A 20,708-nucleotide genomic window follows, 5' to 3' on the forward strand; every position below is an offset into this window, starting at 1 on the left:
AGCCACTCCACACCACGACCACGGGTTCTGCGTTTTGTCTGATTACATATAATTGTAGCCTTAGATTGATGCCGGTAACGACAACCCGCGAAGCTTCCAGGAAGCTGAGCATTTTGTTACGTTGAGAATAATTAGTTTGCCAAGGTTTTCGATGAGTTCTGCCATTCCCATCCGTACGGGTTGTATATAAGGAGCTTCGGAGAAGTAGCAGTGAGGAGTAGGGTGTGCGGCGTCGAGTACGGAGTACTGTTAGGGACGAAGAAGTTGCAGCGGTAGCTGATACATCGAGCATGGCATCGAGGTGCTACGAGGCAGCGAGGATCATGGAGGTTGGCAACCTCAAAGGCGGAGGCGGGGGGCTGGGCAAGGAGGTGCACCACGGGCACGGCCGAACCGCCCACAACATGTCGTCGTCGTCGCTGCGCAAGAAGTCTGACCTGTCGTTGGTGTCCAAGGTCCGGTGCAGCCCTCTGAGGGCCCTCCTCGCCAATCTGCAGGAGATCTTCCTCGGGACGAAGCTCTTCGTCCTGTTCCCCGCCGTCCCACTCGCAATCGTCGCCAACTACTACCACTTTGGACGCGTAATTGCTCTCTTTCTTCTCATCTGCATACTGTTAATTAGCTTTGTCAACTGATCATCGCACGAACGAGAGAACTAAAATGGCAACTGTTAACGTAGCTCATTTCGCTTTTCGTAACAGGCGTGGCTGTTTGCATTGAGCTTGCTCGGTCTCACTCCTCTCGCTGAGCGTGTCAGCTTCCTCACAGAGTAAGTTCATTTCTGATGCAACCCAATACAAAGTGGAAGAAAACTTTAACTTTTGGAAGAGCATACTTTAGCGAACAATTCATTCTGCTATGGGCATCAGATGCCGATAATGTTGTCTCAATGAAAACTGCAATGCACACAGCTTGTGTAGCTATGCATTCATTCGGCTGATCTGTGGAAGACAGAACAAATGAAATGCTGCATCAAAACGTATCAGTGTTGAGCATGAACTATTAACCTAAACTATTGAAGTATATGCTCCACACGTGACTAAGCTTAAGATTTCGAAGAACTATGATGAAGACTTGTATATGTAATAACTAAGATGGATCAAGTTGAACAACATATCATTTTGCTTTTCTTCTTGTTTCTGTCTCTTTAATCGGTATTCATGACTTCAAATAACATTCTTTTCTTGTTTTCTTGTTCTTGTCGATTGGCTCTGGAATCACAGACAAATCGCATTCTACACTGGTCCTACTGGTACGTACATGTTTCTCTTTGTTGTTCCTCTGCATGAAGCTGCTTGCCATTTCTTATGCGTGGTAGCAAGGTTTTGAATTGCTCCTGGGTCTGTCATAACTGTATCTGGTGTTGCTGATACAGTGGGTGGACTATTGAACGCAACATGTGGGAACGCCACCGAGCTTATCATAGCTCTATTCGCGTTGCATCAAGGGAAGATCGAGGTGGTCAAGTGTTCTTTAGTTGGATCCGTCCTGTCCAATCTATTGCTTGTCCTCGGCTCCTCCCTCTTCCTCGGCGGTCTCGCCAACCTACACAAAGAGCAACTCTATGATCGAGTGAGCCGTGAAGACGAAACCCTTCGTTCTATGCCATGTATTTTCCAACACTACCTTTCATCCTTCTCACCACATGCCCATGCATTTTGCAGAAGCAAGCTGATGTGAACACTGGTCTTCTGCTGCTGGGCGCGCTTTGCCACATCCTGCTGTTGATGTTCAGATACGCCGTGAACACCGGGGAGCAGGCAGTGGACGCAGCTCCAACGCTGGCGTTGTCGAGAGCATGCAGCATGATAATGCTCCTCGCCTACGTTGCTTACCTCTTCTTCCAGCTGAAGACCCATCGCCAACTCTTCGAGTCACAAGAGGTGAGGCATCGATCACATAGAAAACTCACTTCCTCTCACGCAAGTCATATGACTTACCTCTGCAAGTTCATACGAGCAGGAGGATGGCGATGACGATGATGATGTGGTATCTGAAGATGAGCCAGTCATCGGATTTGCAAGCGCATTGTTATGGCTGGTAGGGATGACAGCGGTGATCGCATTGCTATCCGAGTACGTTGTTGGCACCATTGAGGTATGCATTTTGATCCCTCAACTATCACTCAAGAAGCCATTATGCTCAACTAGGAGAAACACGAAGCTTAAGATGATCCAACGAGTTTCTGGATTCTAGTCTTCTCTTAAGGTTTCTCATTCAAGTGCCATGGTGATCATGTTGTCTCTCAATTCCTCAGGCTGCTTCGGATTCATGGGGTATATCGGTGAGCTTTATCAGCATCATCTTGCTTCCGATAGTTGGCAATGCAGCAGAGCATGCAGGTGCCATCATTTTCGCATTCAAGAACAAGCTGGCAAGTGCTGCTAACCTCATACTGTACCTCCGCATGATTTCACCAATTGAATGAAGCTGATGTGTGTGAATGTTGAGATGTCGCAGGATATCACTCTTGGTGTTTCCCTTGGTTCAGCAACCCAGATCTCCATGTTCGTGGTAAGGATTTGAAGTAGCCTTGCATGGCGCAGCAAACCTCCTCCTGTCCATGGTGTTAGTATGATTCTCTAACAAGGTTGTTCGACATGTTTTAGGTTCCACTGAGTGTAATCGTGGCCTGGATAATGGGAATCAAGATGGATCTTGATCTTAAACTGTTAGAAACGAGCTCACTCATCATGGCAATACTAGTCATAACCTTCACTTTACAGGTATATATAGTCATGTTGAATGAATCTGCCTCAGATATGCAACTCTACATTCATTGCAGTCAAGAATGATTTGTTCTCTGGCACAGTAATGTTTATGATGTCATGGCAATCTACAGGATGGAACTTCACACTACCTGAAGGGACTTGTTCCTCTGCTCTGTTACCTGGCAATTGGAGCATGCTTCTTTGTCTTCGATTCCCAAACTGGTGAGTGTAACTCATTTTACCCCTTGTTTTTGCTGCATAATTTAGCTTCGTTGCATCAAAAAATGCATGTGGATTCAGATCTGAATGGAATTACAGATCAAAATAACGGCATCGATGCTGGTGGTCTGACCACAACAGCTGCAGTCACTAAGGCCTACTGAACAGGCAAGATTACCATATCCTACATGCATTATTTATTGACTTCCACATTTCTCTTCATCTACTGATGCACAACACTATGATCTTGCTCGCAGACTGTATTGCTGAATCAACCAAAGCATGCTCCTGCTCAAGAACTGGCGCATCAAAACCTTATTCTACTATATTCAGTTTGTGTTTGGGAGGAATTGTTTTTCGAGCTAAACCGAAGCATTGGAGATGGCCTACTGGTGAGAGCCAAAGATGGGTTGCAACAATGATACCAACATTTCCATGAGAGGCTGTTGAAGAGTAAGAAAACTGGAAGACCATGGTGATATTGGATTCATATCTCACACGCTGTAAATTATCTTCTGCAGTTGTTTCCTCCTGCCTTTTGCTTATTAGTTCTTTCAGTGTCAGTAGATTGATGTTCCCCTGTCAATGCAATAAGAATTTATTATAGTAGATTCTAAAGCAAAGCCTTAAAACTGTGTGAACGACTGTTTGTGAAGCTTGCTGCTGATGGAATCTTTCCTCCAAAAATAATTTTTTGATGACGTGAATCATTATCATTATTACTGTCATTTTTATATCATTATCTTTTTCTTTTTATCATCCATCTTCTTGTTCCCATATTTTTGCCGCTGCCGTGCTTATTGAGTCTTTCCACTTCGACGCCATCACCAACCTGAGTTTACGGCTCATAAAGAGAGAAAAAGAAGCAGAGAGGAAGGGATATAACATCACGTCCTGACTCTTTTTGTTACTTTTGACCCATCACTGTTCAATGTCGTCACTGCGCCACTTCGATCAACACCACCAAAGGAAGAGAAAAAGGGGCTTCGGTGTGCTCCCTTTGTTATTGGCCAGTTGAGTTGCAACTGCGTCGATTCCAGCGTCGTTTGAGAGTCCGGTGTCGATTCTTTTTACCGGTATACCAGCAGAAACTACGACAAAGCGTCGAACACCGGTCGGGCAATAGCAGTCCGTTCCGCTCCAAGAATAGAGGTTCTCGCGCGTCCTCATCCCCCATCTGCGCCGCGCAGCACGGCATTCGCTATGCCAAAAGCACAACCCTCATCCACCGTAGCGCCCAACAGAGCTAAAGTCATTACCAAAGCCATCTTCGCCGGGGATGCCGGGACGCTTTTCGTCTGGCCTCAGCGGCAATTATGGCGTCGGTGGGCGTACCACCGAAAGTATTGTATCGAGATGAGCAACAGCGTACGCGATCCACATACATGTGTCACTGACGCGTGGGCCCCTCAGCAGTCTACTGGGGCCAAGGACCGGCTCATCTAATCCCAACGAACCCACCGACGAGGAAACGATATCTGGTAGGGCGCGTGCTGTCACTCATAGCAAGCGTTGGGTCCACAGCGGGCGACCCGTGAGGTTCGTACGTCAATCAATGCCAACGCATCCTCCCTTGCTTGCTGACGTATCAGTCTTAAATATTAATGGTTACTATATAATATATATATATATATATCTATATAATATTTTAAGGATCTGCACGCGTGTTTCTTGGATCTAAAGAACAGCAGTTTCCAAGAAAAAACAACATCAGATCGAGTTGTTCTTGCTTGGGTTGCAATCCAATTCGCAAAAAACATCGTCAGATTTTAATTCGCCAAAGCAACAAAGAAATAAAAAACCTTAGCTTAGGATTCCAAAACTCATTTTATATCTCTTTCTTGGGGCGATCAAATCTAAATAGTATCCATCTGTCGTCGCTTTTGTTTGCGCTCGTTCGTTAGTCACGGGGTGACCGGAGAGATTTGTTTTGTTTTGGGAACCTTCTAACATGGACTGTAAAAGAGTAAAAAAACTCCCAAGAAAAATCTAATTAGAAATCACTTTTGTGAGAATTTCTAAATAATTAGAAATTACTTCTATTTTTTGGGCAAATTTTCTGCTGTCAAAACAATTGAAAACGGACATTTATTTTGTTCCCTCTCATGTTCTCGGGAACCAAAACGTTGCTATGCGTTCGAGGCATAGATCACTTCCTATATAAGAGGGTCACTAATTTACCGCAGGATTTTACTGAGTCAACATCACAGCTTCCTCTTCCTCCACAATTCCAGAGGTAATAGTCATTCAAGAATGTCGGACAGTGATCACAGGAGTCGTTGCAAGAGCCATGACAAAAACCAACGCCACTTGTACCGTCAACCCCAACCTTCACCGTGCATGGAGGTAAAGAAGGGGGAGTAGTAATGTATGCGTCATGGAAAAGGGGTCGGCATGGTAGAGCTGCACTTTTGGCGGTTGTGTGTGAGGAGGTACAGGAGACGTGCCACACACCTGTGTTTCTCAGTATAATAGTAGCCATCGTTCTGAGTCCCTCTGATCGCTTCCGAGCTCACTGCATGGTGTATCCAAACGCTGCACATGGATCCTTTGGCAGTTTAAGAGGAGCATCCCACAGCCATTCAACCCTCCTTTGGACTCATCCCCTGTCTTCCTCCGCCTGTTACATTCCTCCTCCCCTCTGCAACGGAGAAAATAGAGTGGGAGTGGGAGTGGGAGTGGGAGTGGTGGGAGAATAGTGTGAGATTTGAGAGAGTGGAGAATGATAGTCCAGAGCTCACTGCTGCTGCTGCTGCTTTTCCTTCTTCCTGTGGCATACAGTGGTGTCACCTATGACAGGAAGGCCATCATCATCGATGGGCAGAGGAGGATCCTCATCTCTGGCTCCATTCACTACCCCAGGAGTACCCCAGAAGTATATATCTCTAAATAAATAGTATATCAGATCTTTCTTTTAGATTTTCTGTTGGCATTGTGATGTGGATTTCCATTTGGTGTGTTAGATGTGGGAAGGACTTATTCAGAAAGCTAAGGATGGTGGTCTGGATGTCATACAAACCTATGTCTTCTGGAATGGACATGAGCCTTCACCTGGCACTGTATTTCACCTGCACATTTCTTCAATTTTAGTTCCTTTGTTGTGCTATGATTTGCAGTAGGACTCACTACGTGTTTCTGGGTTTTTGAGCAGTACAATTTTGAGGGAAGGTATGATTTGGTGAGGTTTATTAAGACAGTGCAGAAGGTGGGCCTGTATGTCCACCTTCGAATTGGCCCTTATGTCTGTGCCGAGTGGAATTTTGGGTATATGTCTCCAACTTCTCTAACATTCGTTCTTAGACATTTCGTGTAAATGATTTGTGTTTTTTTTCTTACTTCTTCCTCGTTGTTTGCTTTCTCTGTTTTTTTAGAGGATTTCCAGTTTGGTTGAAATATGTGCCGGGAATCAGCTTCAGAACTGACAATGAGCCTTTCAAGGTCCATTCCTTAACCTCTTATTGCTTTTCCTTGTGTTGATGCAAGGAACAGAAGGTTTACAATTTCCTTCCGTAGAGTTTACGCACTTTCGATTCACTAAATCTTATAGAGGGTATGCCTTAAATGGTTTCCATTTCGTAGTTTACAAAAATGTGTTCTATTGCAGATGGCCATGCAAGGTTTCACCCAAAAGATTGTTCAAATGATGAAGAGTGAATCACTTTTTGGTTCACAGGGTGGTCCAATCATCCTTTCACAGGCATGTTCTTGTTGTTAACCAAATGGATTATTGGTGCTCTTATTTGCGTATTCATGTTGTGATAGCCTAATGTCAAGTTATGCTCGATATGCCTTTTTTTTATTGCGAGACTACGATAAATAGAATGTTGAACTGATTCTTTTGTTTCCATTTGCTGATCTTTGGATCAATGGATCCAGATTGAGAATGAGTATGGGCCTGAAAGTAAGGCATTTGGTTCTGCTGGTCATTCATATGTGAACTGGGCTGCGGAAATGGCTGTTGGATTGAAAACTGGTGTACCATGGGTTATGTGCAAGGAGGATGATGCTCCTGATCCAGTGGTAGGAGAATCATTTTTGTTATACACTCATTACTCTCTTTTTTCTTTATCTTTTTCTTCTTGTTTGTGTGATGGTAGTGAGGTGCAGGTGCTGTGTCGTTTGTTGCATATATTAATAGCAAACATTTTATTTTTCTTCTGACTTGGATGGTATATTTTATATTTTTAATGTTTTGATTCTAATTTACTTTGCTACATTTCCACTTGATATATACTACATGTGGTTTTACTTTAAAAATTAAGATATATACTGTCAATGAAATAAGATTTAGGCTTCTATACTTTGCCTATACCGAGCATTGATGGACTTTAATAGTGCCACTTTTTTGAACTAATTAAGTCTATGATTTAGAAGCAATTTCATGTCGTCTTATCTAATATACTAAGTTTCTGCAATTGTGATTAAATTTGAACTTCCTTATGTCTTCATAATTTTAATTTAAGGAAAATATACATTTCTACTACAGAAATTGATTAGTATTACTCTTTTCATCTAGCATTGTTAATCACTGCACTCAAATGTAAAAAGGATAAGAGTTTTCTAAACTGATGCAAGTCGACGTGATTGTTTTTTCTTTGCATGACCATTTCTGTTAAAACATATTTGTATTATTGATAGCATATGTTCTCAATATTTTTCCTGAGAAGACACTTTATTTACTCTTGGAAACAGATTAATGCATGCAATGGCTTCTACTGTGATTCTTTTACTCCTAACAAGCCATATAAGCCTACAATGTGGACTGAAGCTTGGAGTGGCTGGTAAGTCGCTCTGCAGTCATAGTTTTCAGCTGAGGTTTTATTTTTTGCGCATGTTACATTAGAACTTTGCATCGTGGTCTAGTGACAATATTTAGGTGTTCGGACATCAATGGTACACAGGTGTCAAAGAATATTTGTACTTAATTATAATTGTCTTCTTGAGAAAATACAGTTATATTTATTAAGTTAGATTTTATTTTAAAACATGTAACCTTAGGAGCTAATTGCAAGAATTTTCTTCTCTCGTTGTTGCGACTATAGGTTTACAGAATTTGGAGGCACTATCCATCACCGACCAGTCGAAGACCTCGCATTCGCTGTGGCACGCTTTATACAGAAGGGTGGCTCATTTATCAATTATTACATGGTTAGATCAATATACTCATATCACAAAATTGTCTTTTCATCATGATGATTCTAAGTCTTCCCAAAGAATACTTTAACTGATATTTTCTTTCCTTTGCTTACTCACTAAAGTACCATGGAGGAACTAATTTCGGGCGTACAGCTGGAGGTCCCTTCATTACAACCAGCTATGATTATGATGCTCCGATTGACGAATATGGTAAAGAGGAAAAATAAATTTTCTTTTCCTTTTCTAGAGTTGTCAGTCTTGACAGAAATATTTGGCTTTAATTTCCTTTTCTTTCATTATTATGTCGCATGTTCTCTCTACTCTTCCCTCCCTCTCTGTGTATTTCTCTCTTGGTCCTCTTCTATAGTTTGTACATACATGGGAAAAGTATATAAATACACCTTCCACACTCATGTTAGTTGTTAGGTTGATAGTTCCTGGCATATTTTGCTCTAATGAACACTATGTAGTTAAGAGGAACAGAGTGGATTAAAACTAACGCTCATGTTATTTATCAGCTGAAAGATTCTAACTTTCAGTTATCTGGAATTTGAAATAAAAAGTGCATATTTCCATTAATTATCAATCAGCTAATCATGAAACTAAAGCATGTTTTACTACAGAACTAGAATGAATTTATTTCTCGTCACTTGGATTAGAATTATTGTTCAAATTTTGTGTGTGTCGAACTGGCAGGATTAGTCAGAGAACCAAAATATGGACATCTAAAAGAGCTTCACAGGGCAATTAAGTTGTGCGAACGAGCTCTAGTTTCGGCTGATCCAACAGTTATTTCTTTGGGAAGCCTCCAACAGGTGTGCAGGCTTCTTTTTGCATAATAGTTAAATATGTTTATCACTTCCATTTCTTTGAAGGCCCACATGAATCCTCAATTTGGATTGACTGTGTTATTCAATTTTTAGGCTCATGTTTTCAGCTCCCAATCTGGAGGTTGTGCAGCTTTCCTTTCAAATCACAACCCAAATTCCTTTGCCAGGGTAATGTTCAATAACATGCACTACAACATACCACCTTGGTCAATCAGCATTTTACCTGACTGCAGAAATGTAGTATTCAACACTGCAAAGGTAAATTGTTTTTATTTAATTTTTCCAACTCTTACATTAAATATTTCTAGATTCTCCTAAAGATATTATCTTTAAACAGATATCGTAGTTTCAGCTAATATTTTCATTTTAGTTAAATCATCAATAGTTATTCTTATTATTCCAGTAAGTACCATAGAATAGTCAATTCCTTCGTTACTGTTTCTGAGAATAAAGTTTCTTTTTGTGTCTGTGTTTATCTGCAGGTTGGTGTTCAAACATCTCAAATGCAAATGTATCCTATTAATGTTCAGTCACTCATGTGGGAGAGGTATGATGAGGAGGTTGCTTCATTGGAAGAAAATTCATTGATTACCACAACTGGGCTGTTAGAGCAGATAAATGTTACAAGGGATACAAGTGACTACCTGTGGTACATAACTAGGTGTGACTTTGACCAACTTCTTGTCTCAATTTAATCATGAAATAGATCTAAACTATCTGATGTTAAGACTTTCTCAAAACATTGACATGTCTTGGTTAATATTGAGATTACTGTTTGATTACTAAAACAATGCTTCATATACTAAATAATGTGGACTCTACTATCTTTTTTGTAGTGTTGATGTCAGCCCAGCTGAAGGATTTTTACGAGGCAGAAAGCGTCCTGTCCTCATGGTCGAGTCAGCTGGTCATGCACTTCATATTTTTGTTAATGGACAGTTGTCAGGTATATAGCATATCCATTTTCTTTTTGTATGTCTTCATAAATAGGTGATTCTTCATTCAGCAAGAGACTAATTTTACTTATGTCTTGGCAGGTTCTGCTTATGGGAGCAGGGAAGATAGGAGGATCAAATTTTCCGGGAATGTCAATCTTCGTGCTGGAACTAATAGAATTGCACTGTTGAGTGTGGCAGTTGGATTGCCGGTGAGTTACTTTTATCTTTTTTTTTCATTAGTCTGAATTGAATTACGTAGTAAACTTTCTAAATCTCTGCTGCTATTATCGGGGCAAAGAACGCCGGGGTGCATTATGAGTTGTGGAGTACTGGAGTACTGGGTCCTGTTGTGCTACATGGGCTTGATGAAGGAAGTAAAGATTTAACATGGCAGAAATGGTCATATCAGGTTCTTTGCTCTGCTAACTATGGTTTTCTTTACAATGTACAAGTTCTCTGTGCAGCAGAAGTGACAAAATCTTTTCTCATTTTTGCAGCTTGGTCTAAAAGGAGAAGCTATGAACCTAAACTCTTTGGAAGGTGCTTCTTCTGTTGAATGGATGCAAGGTTCATTAGTAGCTCAAAATCAACAGCCATTAACATGGTATAGGGTAGGTGCACAGACCTGACTCTGGTCTGTAATGCTATATTCTTTCAGAATCTAAGACTTAGCCACTAGACTTTTCTTTTCAGGCATATTTTGATGCTCCTGATGGGAATGATCCATTGGCTTTGGATATGGGTAGCATGGGGAAGGGACATGTGTGGATAAATGGACAAAGTATTGGAAGATACTGGACTGCATATGCCCCAAGTGAATACTGCAACTCATGCAGTTATAGGGGGACATACCGATCACCCAAGTGTCAGAGTGGTTGTGGCCAGCCAACCCAACGATGGTAACTTCAGCATGAGAGTTATTCCTTTTCTGTTGTATCTGCAAGTTTTAATTATATGTTTCCTGCAACTCTTTTATATTAGTATTAACCCAACTTAAGCAATATATTTACTTTTAAAAAAATCAGAGAGAAGGGATTCATACGGTTGAATTCCTCTTCTATGGTTATACAAAAAATGAAAAGTATTTTGTGTCGTTAGGCGACGTCGTGACATCTTAATCAATTAGGAGTACCGATGATAATTGTGACACGCAAAGAAACACTCATGGCTATGACTGTGTCTGAAAATTTAAGTGTATCTACTTAACTAATGACTGATATAGCAGACATTCAAGGAATAAAAGATATGTTACCATTATCTTGTGGTTAGTGGAACACAAGTTGGATATTGTGCTGATAAATTTTGGAAATAGTGTAACATTCTTATTTTTCATTGAAATGTAGGATCTAATTGTTGGATATTCAGGTATCATGTACCACGTTCCTGGTTGCAGCCGACCAGAAATCTACTGGTAGTATTTGAAGAGCTTGGAGGTGATGCGACAAAGATCTCGTTAGCGAAGAGATCTGTTTCTAGTGTTTGTGCTGATGTTTCTGAATGGCATCCCACGATAAAGAATTGGCACATTGAGAATTATGGCCGGCCTGAAGAGCACCACAAGCCAAAGGTTCACCTGCGATGTGCACAAGGACAATTTATATCTGCCATCAAATTTGCTAGCTACGGGACACCGATTGGAACTTGTGGAAATTTTCAACAGGGAGCATGCCATTCACCAAATTCTCACACCATCCTGGAGAAGGTTAACCACCACACTTCTCTTTTATCTTGCTGCCTTTCGATAAGCATATCTATTTTTGTTTATTAATATTGTACCCTATAAGATCAGATTTTTTGGAAGTTCCTCATACAATAAGCATGCAATAAACTATACGAAAATGCATGAAATTTGGGATGGCCAAGGTGTGCTATGAATGTGACCTATTAAAGTGCGATCGTAGCAGATGTTGAGGGTGCATTAGTTGCCTTACACAGGGAATGTGGAAGGCCTTGCACTCATATCATATAGTTTATATGGAAGACAAGATAGACCAATAGAAAGTAGCTATCTCTATATACTCATCATGCCTTGCATATACCTGTAACATGCATCTACTTTACATTTTTGAATGTATAGTCAAATGGATGAATTATTCTTTTTCTTTTTTCTTTCTGTATGAGAAGTGAAATTTGAATCCTTGTTCTATCTGAACAGATGTGCATTGGAAAGGAGAAATGCATGGTTGCCATCTCCCAAAACATCTTCGGCGGGGACCCATGTCGAAATGTCATGAAAAGAGTTGCAGTGGAAGCCATATGTTCTTCAGCTGCTCAGCCGACATCTTGAGCTCCAGAAAGCACAATCATAGGAAACTTCTTTTGCTGCTTTGAAAGAATGACAGGAAAAGATTTGGCATAACTGTAAAGTTCTCAAGTCGATCAAAGGTAGCTTGTCTTGTGTGGCAGTTACATGTAGAGGGAAAAGTTAGTCTGTAGTTAGTGCATTTGTTCTACCAACTTCTCTATTTGAATTCTGAGACATTCTCTGGTCCACCATCATATTATCAGAAGTTGGTGCCAGAATGAAGATCAAGAGGAAAGCAAAAGAAAACCACTACTTAATTGCTTTCATCTTGTTCCTTTTTCTTCTGTTATTGCAGGATGGTGTCATCAAAAAATGGTTGTATCAAGTGGTTGATTCTAATGCTCTGACATTTCTAACATGCTGTCTGCTGCCATTCTTTTTCTTTTTCATTTCCTCTTCCTGGATGACATCATAAGTTGGTGCCAGAATAGAGAACAAGTGGAAATCCAAAGAATTCTACTGCTTGATTGCCTTCTTCTTCTTCTTCTTCTTCTTCTGTTATTGAAGGAAGGTGTCATCTGAAATAGTTCTCCATTTTCTTTTCCATTTCCTGGATGACATAGACAAGGAACTTGGCATTTGAGAGCCATAGCAGAAAAAAACATGCTTAAATTGTGTTGATGTAAGTTGTTGAGGTTTCCAAACTGAAGCTGTGTATATGCAATCTCTAACCCAAGTTCCTAATGCAGCATTCTTGCTCTTCAGCATGGCATGGTGTTTGCAAGAACTGTGCAGGTGTTACAGTATAGTCAAGGAGAAAAAAAAAAAGAGGAAAGGATAGTATTGATAGATCTGCATAGTGTATGGTATTTCTTTAGCCAAGCTCATGCTCCATAACAAGGACAAGCCACAGGGATCATGAACAGTGATGTTGGATCTTGTCCCACCTGAATCCACTGCACAATGGGATGGACCAAACTGGCCAAGGAAAAGAAACAAAACAAAACTGGTGATGTTGTCTCCCCTGTGATCTTGTTCAAGCTGTTCTTGTTGGATGTCTCGTCTTGTAAAGCAATGTGACATTGATTGAACCTTTTCCCAGTGTTCCCTTCTCCACTGGGAACTGAAGGCTTGGCTTGTCTTGAACCTGTAAAGATATGATGGATTCTACTGCCATAGACTGCAGGCTCACATGAAAGTGTTGCCTGAGTAATTTAGCTTATTTATTGTGTTCATTTAGCTTGTGGGAAAAAAAAAAAGGATATTGTACTTATTTGTTTATTTGTAGAATATAGGAAACAAATGTTGAAGTGAATGAAATTTTCCTTTCATATTGACCTTAAATTATTAAAATTATGTGCAATTAATGGGTGAAATGTACTGCCCATGATAAATTTCTTTATACAGAAGAATTATGCTGTTCATAGAAAACAAGATTTCAGTGAATGCTGAATCACTGCTGCAGCTGCTTGATGTTAAATTGTTAGATTTTGCAAAATTCATTTACTAGCAGTGCCTATGATATCCCAATTGTGGTTTTTACAGTTATGTATCTTCGGATAATCAGAAGAATCACTTTAAAAAAAAAGGATGAGGAAGTCTTGTAATTACAGTCTGAGTGATAACCAAGAAAGATGATCTCAGAGTCATGTAATTACATGTAAGAGCCAGATTAAGTTCTCTTTTCAAAGCGTGAAGTGGTGCCAAATAAGAAACAAGATTCATTTGAATAGGGTACCACACTTCCCCCATGTTTCTTGGCCTTGAAAACCATCCAAATAGTATACACCGCTCATTATAGTTAATTTGGAAGAAATTTTACATGTTCTTTGTCTCATATTACACAAAAATATGCTTCTATCTGTACAATGTGCTACCCTATAATCCCACCAGATAACCACCTATTTATGTTACATTGTTTACCATACTAAACACACTCTCTTATATAAGATTGCAACAATGCCTAGAAGGCATCTCAGGACAAATTATTCAGGTTCCAAGACTTAAATAGCAACTGTTGTGACAAAAACATGCAGCAAATGTGTTGACCATACAGGTGTCGCCGATCCCCCATGTTCGCATAATTGTAATCAGCGCCCAGAAGGAGAATTTGTGCCGAAAACATTGTTCCCTTTCACTGTGAGAAAGCTGTGCTGATTGTCTGATATAGGAAGGCCGACATCACAATGCTGCAGCCCCCGTGTGAGGCACACCATGCCACATCCAAATCAACCTAACTAAGCCATCTGATAAGCCAAAAACCTACCTTTCCCGTCCGGGTGGCCAATAACATCTTGTAAGAAGCTGGAATCTTCTCCAATTGGCCTTTGTTCATTAGCCTTCAGATATTTATAGGAATCTTGTGCAGATGCTTCATGCTGAAAAGTGGCAGCTGCTTCAGCAACATTCATGGTAATGGGTCTTGAGGAGTCGATTATCTGGCCTGTTTGGTATCGTCCAGTTCCATACGTTTGCAAGTCTTCATGATCTTCAGACGATTGAAAGTCTTCTTTAAGTTTTGGTGGATTTTCTGAAGAGTTTGAGTCAATCTCAGTATCACCAATCTCTTCTTTGTACATGTCTTCGATCATAGGCTTCCAAAGGCGAACACGTGCATTTATGAACCAGTTTGTAACCTGAACGAAAGGTAATCAAGGCACAAAAAAACAAACACTTACATTGCTTTCAAAGTTTATGCACCGGGGCTGCCTTTTCTCTCAGATGCAGCCTGATGTGTAATTATTATATGAATTTGAATTGCCTTTTATATTATAATAAATACCATTAAAATGTGGTATATATATTTTTTATAAGGGTAGCAAGTGGAATCATGAATAACTGTATTGATGTCCAAACTACATTTACAAATGAAAAAAAAAAAATTCATGCTTGACACAGGACTTGCTACCAGTCCATTGTTCTAGAGCACAAAAAATAAGCTAATCAATTGGGCAGCAAACACAGCTATGATCCTAGACACAATTCCTTCCTGATAAAAGTGTTGAGAGGTAAAATGTGGACATGAGACTATGTAAGAGATGAAAGAGAAGCTATGAGACAAGAAAAGGGATCACAATGGAGACTTTTGGGTGAAAAAAAAAAAAATACTGTAGTTATGATTGCCATTTAAGCAGTGTATGTTCCTCTCATCATTAGCACTAAAGGGAGCAACATCAAAAGAACACGATGGCTCCCTAGCAAAAGTTAAAAACCTAAATCAAGTAGGTATACCTGACTTCTTGACAAGCCTGTCTGTCTTGCAAGTATTAGCTTCTCAGATTCCTTCGGGTAGCTGGCAAAACGTATTATCCTGTATCCATCAGTATTCAAAAGCATTCATTCTGTATATAAAAGAACCACATGAAAGAAAAGGTAGTTGAGCTTACGGATGAAGGAAGTGCTCAAACAGCCAAGCGCGAAGAATTGAGACAGATGACTCAGGTAAACCCCTCTGTGGCCTCCAGGTATGCTGTTGCATTGTACCAAATTGCTGCAAGGCACTCTGCTGCCTTAATTTCTGGTCTATGTTTCGAAGGCGAGATAACAAACCACTCTTGCTACTTGAGTTGTCTGCCTCTCCAAGATTTTTCCTTGTAGCTTGAATTTGACCATTGATGGCATCTCTCAAGCAGCGAAAATGACAAGAAATAGTTTGAAAGGCAAGTGCAGTGTATGGTTTAGCAGTTCCACAACCGGCTATTGCATCAAAATATGACACTATTATCTGCATCTGATGGTAATACTGTTTATATCTTCTATCAATCTGCAAGGAAAAAGAAACAAATGAAATACAGGTTAATCAAAGAAGAAAGACAATGAATTAGATCACACTACAAAAGCAGATCTCATCAATACAATTTGCATAATACTGTAATTGTTAGCATTGTTCCACCCAACAAGTCCAAGCCTCTTTAAAACTCTTATCTGAATATTTTTTAGCTAAAACTAAGCTAATACTACAATTGAAACCAATTTTAGCATCAAACACACAATGAACTCAGCCTCTGATTCAAGCATCCAGATATCTTCCCATGAGCTTTAGTCAATGATGGCTTCCCAACTTAAATTGGCTTTGATGATGATAAAATCTAACTAAACTGGCTTTGATAATTTTTTAACTTAAAATTAACATTCTTACAGTTATCCTATATTAGAGGACATTAACTAACTTAAAATTAACCTTCTTACAATCATCCTAAACTTAATGAAATTCTAATTGACAACAAAGATTAGAAAACATTAACAAAATAGGAAGAGGAGGTCAGAAAATAGTGTGTACCTCATCCAACATCCCCAATAGATTTGAGACCTTGTTTTGAAGGTCCTGCTTTACAAGAGGTGAGAGCCCACTAGACCAATTAACAGTGGCCTCTTGAGGGTTTGAAATCAGCCCTTCATTTTTTGATCCTCCACTACCATCCTTAAATGTAATAGTACCAGCAGAAGTAGGAAGACTTTGGCTTTTATCTGTTTTTTGCTTCAAAGCCTTTCTGACATTAACAACTTCGTCAAGTAATTCTTGTGCTGCCCGAAGATATTTAGAATTTGGAATCAACCTTGTAAGACTTGTTAGTCCATTAGGGGAGGCATTATCATGAAAATTTGTGGTTTGAAAGTGTTCCTCCCTGAATGGACCAACATTTCCAGAAGTTGACTGATTAGAATCAAAGAAGGGGATATTTGAGCTAGTAGATGGATACTGAATTGAAGGAACTGGCATCTGTGTGCTAAGGCTAAGTGATAAACCTTGATTTTGCAGTGTAACATTTGAGTGTTGCAATGATAAGCTTAGTCCATGTATGATGCTAAGCTGTGTCTGCAGACTCGTCTGAGCATCAGCAGCATGAAGTAAATCATCTGTTCCAATTATGGAACCTCTATCTGTCTGCATAAATAACATCTCACTTCTTCCATTCTTCCAAGCATTATTAGCATGGTTGCCAAGACACGAGGGGACCATATCAGAACTCCCTGTAGTCAAGTCTGGTGAAATGATGGTGGTGGCAACAGGAAGTTCAATGTGATTCTGATGGGTTTGAGCACTGCCAGCTACTGCATCTCTATACGGACCAGAATTCAAGAAGCTAAGGTACATCATGTTGCCAGGACCTGGTGATTCAGAATATGAAGCGTGCCCTGGATCCCTCAGGCCAAGATCTGGAGAGGTTCCACTTTGGTCACTAGATAGTGAACAGAAAGTAGACATTTTTATATTCCTTGATCTTAAACAGGGCAAGATCTTCAGAAATGACAGTATGACGGATCAGTGCAATATTTCGGCTACAAAATAGTAACTGCCTTAGTCATGGGAATCTGAAGGAACTCCTCTGCAGAAAGTTCATGCTCCTTCAGAAGAAATGAATTATGCTGCAACAGTCCTGAAAATAAAGAAAAGAAATTAAACCAAATGAAGAACTGAACAAAGACCAACTTCAAACACGGAAAATAATCAATAAATCATAGAACAAGCATGATCAAATAACTGCATTCTAAAATGAAATATGTCATGACGACAATAAAAACAAACAACTAATGATCACAACAAAAGAACTATATTTTCTACAGAAAGTAATTTCTGTATGTGCTGATCATCTATATTTTGTTAGCCTTTTCAATTCATCAGACTGAAAGCAATGTTTTGTGAGAAGTTAATCACATACAATCTGGAGGGTTGCACATAAATCAAACTAAAAAAGAACAAACAGAGATCAAACTAGATGAATAGAATGGATAAACAGATGGAGCTCAGAATTTGTTTAAATTAATTGACAGGAGTAGCCAGAGATGCCCTGCCAGAATTTCTTCCAAATCAACAATCACGGAATAAATAAACTCTCAAAGCTAACTCAATCGGGACAAACGATAAACTAAACCGGGTTTCTTTCAGAAAGGCTACATGCTTGCACGATGTCCACAAGGTTAGGCAGCTATTAAAAAAATATTATACAAATTCAGTTTAAACTCTGAGCTCTTTGAACTAAAAGAACAACTAAATAAAGGAAAAATAAGAGGCAGAAAACCTTGGAAAGAACCCAAAGAATCGTCCTCTAAAAACCCTCATTGTATCTGTGAGCAAAAGGACTTCGATCCTAGAATCACCTATAACCCAAAAATTCACCATCAAAAACTCCATGGACCATACCTTTTACCGCAGCCAACATTCCAAAAATGTCAAAATTGCAGAATTTACAGAATCGAGCAACGAAAAGAGCATCATAAAAAAAAAAGACACTTTAAGCCAAAAATCAGAATTTGATAAAGAGGGAGCAAAGAATATGAGAAGACTTATCAGATAGAAGAAGGAGAAGTAGAATATCTAAGAGCAAATAAATCAGATAAAGAGTTCTGTTGCACAAGCTACTCAAACTTGCAATAGAGGAGATGGGTTCCTCAAAAAAGAACTTTTTGTATAGGAAGAGAATCATCCCAAAAGCTTGTTGAACCCACCATATAAAATTCTCGAACAAAAAAAGTAGACAGGTAGATAGAGACGGAAAGAGAGAGATAGGAAAGATAGTTGAAATGGTGCTGATGCTGCTTTGTAGTCCTCATCGAAACAAGAAAGAAATAGACAGGGAGATAAAGAAACAAGGGAGACAAGTAATATCAAAGCCCAGTACCTGAGATAGAGAAGGGTCAAAGGAAGAGGGGAAGGGCGACAGCCGCTGCTGTCTGCGTTCCTCATGGGGAAGAAGAAAGCATGAAGCCGAAGCCGACCGACCAAGAAGAATCCCAAGTCCTCAATTCAAAAGACGCAAAGCTTCCCCCTTTGTTCTTCTGCCCTCATGATGCATCTTTTCTATACCATCTCGTCACCTATATCGCCATCTTCAATTGCTACTATCAAATTGACGACCAGTTTAAACATCCCCCCTCTCTTTCTCATATCAAACTACCATCACAAGACCTCAAAATCCCATCTTGCACGCGAGATTACCCTATCTTGCTCTTTTTCCTAACCCGCGAGTCCTCAAAGGAGGTTCTTTCCCAATGGCTTCTTGGGAGTCGGTGATGAGGATTTTTAAGGTGTTCTATCTCCTAACCACCAGTTGGTAGACCTAAACGTCCTCTTAATCTCTCAAACACCAATTTGCCCACCTCTTTAATCTCAAACTGTTTTCATTCTTCTTTCCCCTCAGTATCCTGTGTTCCCAAGCATGGAGAAGATGCGGACATCTCACAGCCCAGACCACATAGAATCACAGAGCTGCTCTCCTCTAACCCTCTCTTCCGGTAAATGGTGTGTCACTCCCTGACCTAGAATAATTGACACCATTATTAGGTTGATTGCCAAGCTTGTGGGGCTCCCCACCAAAAGCTTGGCAATCAATGCTTGCCTTTGTTGCCTGTATGGGTTGTGACATGTGTTGATGACAAAGCACTCCCTCCTCAGCTTCCATTTAATCAACTATGTCATTGGTTGCTCAGCATATCTCTTTGCTTGCCGGCTGCATCTGCCTGCCCCATTAGTATTTTAGTATTCAATTCTGGCAGCTCATCACTGGCAGCATTAGATGATGAAATGGCAAGCTGTCTCATGATGATTGGCCAGCTTTGTATCTTGTGAGTGTCACATGAACTTAACAAGAACATTTCAGAACAAGTGGGTATTAATTTAACCATGGACTGTAACATGAACAGAAAGCAGGAGATTTGTCTCAGAAAGTCTCAACATAAACTACAGCAAATGGGAAAAGAATTATGGATGAGACAAAATGGATTAGTAGTCAGAACAGAAGAAAAGGCATAATCAAACAACCACCACCTCATCAAGCTGTAGCTTAAGATATTGTTGAAGAGAAGAATGAGAGTTTTTATAGTAAAGGATTGACAGAATCAATTGGCGACTCAAAGGCAATCAATGTGCAGATTTGTTGTTCTCCATTTGTCTCTGTCCAGCAAGTTGAATAGAAGCATGCCTCCTACATAAAAATTGCCCATAAGACAAATCTTAATGTTGTCCTTACAGCATAAAAATATGTTCTGATTGATTACTTCAGACTCTTTTAACAATTGAGAATTAACAATTCACATCAGAAAACATCTACCTTGTTGGTTGAGGTGTACTGCATAGAATTGTGGCCTACAGTCCTTGAAGATTAGTTTTCTTATGTACCTAATCATTGCATGCATTGAATTCTCCATAAAGGTAATCTACTATAAAACATTGCATGAATCCAAACATATGAGTTAGCTGTTTTTTTGGGAAATTGTACCATAATATTTAAGCACAATCCTTGCATATAACAAGCACTTCAAATAAGCCACCATAAAGATTTGGGCTGTCATGATCTCTTTGCATGAACACAAGTTACCTCAAGAAGTAATGTCATTGGCCTACTGCTGGAGTTGTAACTGGTTCATTCTGATTTCAGCTGATCCATCAGAAAAGCAAAACCAGAAACATGTAATAATTGTTCCCATGCATTAATGAACTGGGGAAATGCTTCATTGAAGATGATGACTCTTGAGAGTTCCTCACCCTGCACTGGAGGAACTGGGAAGGTTGTTCTCCACAGGTATGTGAATAATCTAAAAGAAGTTAGTAATGAGACATCCACACCCACATAACAGATGGTCAATCTTGATACAAAGGCAAGAACTTCTCACCACTACTAGGAACAGTAGA

The 20,708-nt window shown here is 39.9% G+C and overlaps 3 protein-coding genes across 4 annotated transcripts; 2 read left to right on the forward strand and 1 right to left on the reverse strand.

Annotated features, from left to right (window-relative positions):
- Window positions 1-68: 68 nt before the first annotated feature.
- Window positions 69-3,553, forward strand: LOC135586622 (vacuolar cation/proton exchanger 1a-like). Its single transcript, XM_065160055.1, has 12 exons — window positions 69-581; window positions 702-769; window positions 1,224-1,252; window positions 1,376-1,572; window positions 1,665-1,883; window positions 1,963-2,097; window positions 2,258-2,374; window positions 2,461-2,514; window positions 2,610-2,726; window positions 2,843-2,933; window positions 3,030-3,098; window positions 3,188-3,553. Exons 1-11 carry the CDS (start codon window positions 291-293, stop codon window positions 3,092-3,094), a joined length of 1,383 nt encoding a protein of 460 aa, XP_065016127.1. The 5' UTR covers window positions 69-290; the 3' UTR covers window positions 3,095-3,098; window positions 3,188-3,553.
- Window positions 3,554-5,409: 1,856 nt separating this feature from the next.
- On the forward strand, window positions 5,410-12,495 carry LOC135643281 (beta-galactosidase 5-like). Its single transcript, XM_065160049.1, has 19 exons — window positions 5,410-5,805; window positions 5,894-5,989; window positions 6,082-6,194; window positions 6,302-6,368; window positions 6,535-6,627; window positions 6,807-6,950; window positions 7,623-7,711; window positions 7,973-8,078; window positions 8,189-8,276; window positions 8,763-8,881; window positions 8,990-9,154; window positions 9,379-9,557; window positions 9,733-9,842; window positions 9,934-10,043; window positions 10,133-10,243; window positions 10,332-10,445; window positions 10,528-10,733; window positions 11,200-11,536; window positions 11,990-12,495. Exons 1-19 carry the CDS (start codon window positions 5,653-5,655, stop codon window positions 12,119-12,121), a joined length of 2,532 nt encoding a protein of 843 aa, XP_065016121.1. The 5' UTR covers window positions 5,410-5,652; the 3' UTR covers window positions 12,122-12,495.
- Window positions 12,496-13,858: 1,363 nt separating this feature from the next.
- LOC135585895 (BEL1-like homeodomain protein 6) lies at window positions 13,859-20,018 on the reverse strand. 2 transcript variants are annotated; one of them, XM_065160065.1, is made up of 6 exons: window positions 19,845-20,018; window positions 18,700-19,757; window positions 16,359-17,457; window positions 15,466-15,842; window positions 15,311-15,389; window positions 13,859-14,715 (listed from the first exon to the last, which is right to left on the reverse strand). In XM_065160065.1, the coding sequence occupies exons 3-6, from the start codon at window positions 17,283-17,285 to the stop codon at window positions 14,317-14,319; spliced, it is 1,782 nt and encodes a 593-aa protein (XP_065016137.1). In that variant the 5' UTR covers window positions 17,286-17,457; window positions 18,700-19,757; window positions 19,845-20,018; the 3' UTR covers window positions 13,859-14,316. The 2 variants fall into 2 exon arrangements, with proteins under 2 accessions (XP_065016137.1, XP_018681042.2); XM_018825497.2 differs by lacking the exon at window positions 19,845-20,018 and having other exon boundaries at window positions 15,311-15,371.
- Window positions 20,019-20,708: the final 690 nt, after the last annotated feature.

This window comes from Musa acuminata, chromosome BXJ1-4, assembly GCF_036884655.1.
Source record: "Musa acuminata AAA Group cultivar baxijiao chromosome BXJ1-4, Cavendish_Baxijiao_AAA, whole genome shotgun sequence".
Classification (NCBI taxonomy): domain Eukaryota; kingdom Viridiplantae; phylum Streptophyta; class Magnoliopsida; order Zingiberales; family Musaceae; genus Musa; species Musa acuminata.